Source organism: Saccopteryx leptura, chromosome 1 (assembly GCF_036850995.1).
Source record: "Saccopteryx leptura isolate mSacLep1 chromosome 1, mSacLep1_pri_phased_curated, whole genome shotgun sequence".
Lineage (NCBI taxonomy): Eukaryota > Metazoa > Chordata > Mammalia > Chiroptera > Emballonuridae > Saccopteryx > Saccopteryx leptura.
The window spans coordinates 290147321-290151247 of record NC_089503.1 but is presented as its reverse complement, the minus strand read 5'-3'; the positions used below and the strand labels follow the sequence as shown (position 1 = coordinate 290151247).

The 3927-nt window shown below is 44.9% G+C and overlaps 1 protein-coding gene across 1 annotated transcript; it reads right to left on the bottom strand.

Moving 5' to 3' along the window:
• Positions 1-750: 750 nt before the first annotated feature.
• LOC136384991 (transcription elongation factor A protein-like 1) lies at positions 751-1758 on the bottom strand. Its single transcript, XM_066355703.1, has one exon. It carries the CDS (start codon positions 1667-1669, stop codon positions 1091-1093), a length of 579 nt encoding a protein of 192 aa, XP_066211800.1. The 5' UTR covers positions 1670-1758; the 3' UTR covers positions 751-1090.
• Positions 1759-3927: the final 2169 nt, after the last annotated feature.

Genomic DNA, 3927 nt, shown 5'->3' with positions numbered 1-3927 from the left:
ATATATCTATATCTGCCTGACCTGTGGTGGCGCAGTGGATAAAGCGTCAGCCTGGAAATGCTGAGGTCGCCAGTTCGAAACCCTGGGCTTGCCTGGTCAAGGCACATATGGGAGTTGATGCTTCCAGCTCCTTCTCTCCTCTCTCTCTGTCTCTCCTCTCTAAAATGAATAAAAAAAAAATATATATATATATATCTATTTATCTTCTGTTGGTTGCTTCTATGGTAGAACCCTGACTAATTCAGCTGTTAGGTATATTACCAATAAATAAGAGTTAACATCTAGGCATTGACAGAGGCATTTATTTGGTTTGTTGAAGTCAGCAGTTATTTTTACTTTTTTAAAGTTCTTTTGGTTTTTTTTTAGATTTTATTTATTCATTTTTAGAGAGGGTGAGGGGAGAGAGAAAGAGAGAAGGGGGTTGGAGCAGGAAGCATCAACTCCCATATGTGCCTTGACCAGGCAAGCCCAGGGTTTCCAACCGGGGACCTCAGCATTCCAAGCGGACGCTTTATCCACTGCGCCATCACAGGTCAGGCGCTTCTATTATCTGACAAGCATTTTATTAAGTGCCACATTATTGTCTTTAAAAGCTGACAGACAGCATTTAAATTGCTTTACACTTTTCCCCATTATATTGGAGGGGTTTTGCAAAACATGTAAAATGTGCTTGTCCTGAAAAAATGTTAAGTTCCACAAAGCAAAAATTAAAAGCAAACAAAAAAGCACTTATCACACAGATAGCCACCGTTAAGCCTTTGAAATATGTACTTTTTCTTTTCAAATTAAGAGATAAATGTACATTTTTTACAAAGATGGGATACTACACATTTCAAAAATTGCTTTTTTCACTTCACAATATATGACGTCCATCTTTTCATGCAAATTGGTGAGACAAATGATTTAAAGAGGGAGACTTGCACAAAGGGGAAGGAAGTCCAATTTTACACCAGTTACAAGCGAAACACCTTAAATAAAGCCATAAAAAAAAAAGTTAAAATTAAGAAGATGGCGAGCGGGAGTCTAGAAAATACACACGATTCAAGTGGCAAAACCGAAGTCAGACAAACCGCATGAAGGCCGGGCACCATTACAGAGGATACGGACGGTTGCGTCTCGCCTTCCAGTGCATGATCATCAGTTTGTTTCGCACTCTTTTCATCTCTTCCATCTCCTCTGCGACCTGGATCATCTCCTCGTTGCTCAAATTTCTGCCGTGTATGTCCCCTTTAAACTGCGGACGAGAGCGAGCCAGCCTTTCCTTAAAGCTTCCTTCTTCCAGCTTCTGCTTCCCCACTCCGCAGGGAGGCTGCTCCATGGCGGGGCGCGCCGCGAACAGGTCGTGCAGAGAAAGGCGCTCCTCCGAGGGGTGATACTCGGGCCCCAGCAGCTCGGGAAGGAGATCAGGAATGAGCTCGGGAAGGATATCCTCGGGAAAGAACTCCTCCTCGGAGGATTGCTCTTCCGAAGATGGCTCCTCTGGACGCGGCTCTTCCGAAGATGGCTCCTCTGGACGCGGCTCTTCCGGCGAGTTCTCCGCCTGCGGCTGCTCCTCGTCCCTCTCGGGCATGCTCTGCTCCACGTCCCTCTCGGGCGTACTCTGCTCCTCGTCCCTCTCGGACGTGCTCTGTGGCTGCTGTTCTTCGTTTGCTTGGCAGGCTTTGTCCATGCTGGCAGTAGTCCCTGGGCTGACGGGCTGCTCCGGGCCTCGTGCTCTCAGGCAATCGCTCCTGGAGGCTGCGGGCTGCGTGACCTGCAGGCGCGCAGACTGACGTCAGACAGCGTAGTGGGCGGGGAGTAGTGGGCGGGGAGTAGTGGGCGGGGAGTAGTGGGCGGGGAGTAGTGGGCGGGGAGTAGTGGGCGGGGAGTAGTGGGCGGGGAGTAGTGGGCGGGGAGTAGTGGGCGGGGAGTAGTGGGCGGGGAGTAGTGGGCGGGGAGTAGTGGGCGGGGAGTAGTGGGCGGGGAGTAGTGGGCGGGGAGTAGTGGGCGGGGAGTAGTGGGCGGGGAGTAGTGGGCGGGGAGTAGTGGGCGGGGAGTAGGGAGGGCCGGCTGACCTTAGCAGTTATTAATAACGAGGTTCTTTTTATTTGGCTTTATCGGTTCCTCTTGATCTTTAAAAATATATTAGGCCTGCCCTGGCCGGTTAGTTTAGTCCTTAGTCGGTGAGAGCGTCCTCTGGAAACGCCAAAATTGGGGATTGGATTCTGGGTCTGGGCACATATGGAAGCAACCAATAAATGCACAATTAAGTGGAACAACAAATGAAAGCATCTCTCTCTTCGTCTTCCTGTCTCTCTCTCTCTCTAAAAAAAAAAAAAAGAGAGAGAGAGAAAGAAAAAGATATTTCCTGAAAGGAAAGGCTTGCCTTAAAAAAAAAAAAAAAAGAAAAAGAAAAAGAAAAACATCATCAGGCCCTGGCCAGGTATCTCCAGATACCCAAGATTGTGGGTTTGATCCCCTGTCCAGGCACATACAAGACTCAACCATTGAACGTATCATATAAATAAGTGGAAAACAAATCAATGTCTTTTTTCTTTCTTGCTCCTTTCCCCTCTCTCTAAATCAATAAATAAGAATTTAAAAATAAAAGACATTGAAAACATTCATTTTTTATATTTAATCAATGGCTGCAAACATGAAATAGGGGATCACAAAAATTGGGGGATCAGGGAACATGCAGATACTCCAGTACTTTCAGCCTTTTGTCTAGTGTATTTTCACCAATGAAATAAACGTTGGCTTTGCATCTCATTTGCAGAATCTAACAACGTTCTTTGACTTGTCGTTTGCTTTTCTGATGTTCTTGTTTAATAAAAAAATAATCAAATGCTTTTTTATCACTTCATATTCATTTTGAAATATCCCCTAATTTTTGTGAGCAATATAATATTCTAGCTATGATATAACAAGGATGGTGATAATGCGAATGGAAAGAAGACCCTCCACGAAACAGGGTCAAATAACCCAACAGGTATCCCCTCAAATGCAGACATAATCCCCTTTCACCCCTACTACACAATTAAAGATATTCTAGGATTCCTACTAATACTGACAGCCCTACTAGCACTCGTACTATTTGCCCCAGACATATTAGGAGACCCGGACAACTACACCCCAGCCAACCCACTAAACATCCCTCCCCATATCAAGCCAGAGTGATATTTTCTATTTGCCTATGCTATCCTACGATCTATTCCCAATAAACTAGGAGGTGTCTTAGCACTAGTCTTATCAATTCTAATCCTAGCTCTAGTCCCTATACTCCACACCTCAAAACAATGAAGTATGACATTCCGTCCCCTCAGCCAATGCATATTCTGACTCCTAGTTGCAGACCTCATCACACTCACATGAATCGAAGGCCAACCCGTAGAACACCCCTATGTTATTATTGGCCAATTAGCCTCAATTCTATATTTTTCAATTATTCTAATTCTCATACCCCCCGCCAGCATCATAGAAAACCGATTCTTAAAATGAAGAGTCTTTGTAGTATACTTATTACTCTGGTCTTGTAAACCAGCAAAGGGGACTCAACCTCCCCCAAAGACCTCAAGGAGAGAGCGCAAGCCCCACCGTCAACACCCAAAGCTGATATTCTAATTAAACTACCCCTTGGCCTTATATAAGGAAATAAAATTTTCCAAAGTACCCCTCCCGCACCACTTATAATCTTACTCCTATGTATATCGTGCATTAAATTATATTCCCCATGAATATTAAGCAGGTACATATTAATTAAATGGTACAGGACATATTAATTGGTCATCCTACATAAACCATTCAGTCCAATAAATCCTTGTCAACAGGACTATCCTCATCCAAAAGGGGATCTCTTGATCTACCAACCTCCGTGAAACCAACAACCTGACGGACACCACATGGTAGCACTCTTCTTGCTCCGGGCCCATTAATCGTGGGGGTTTC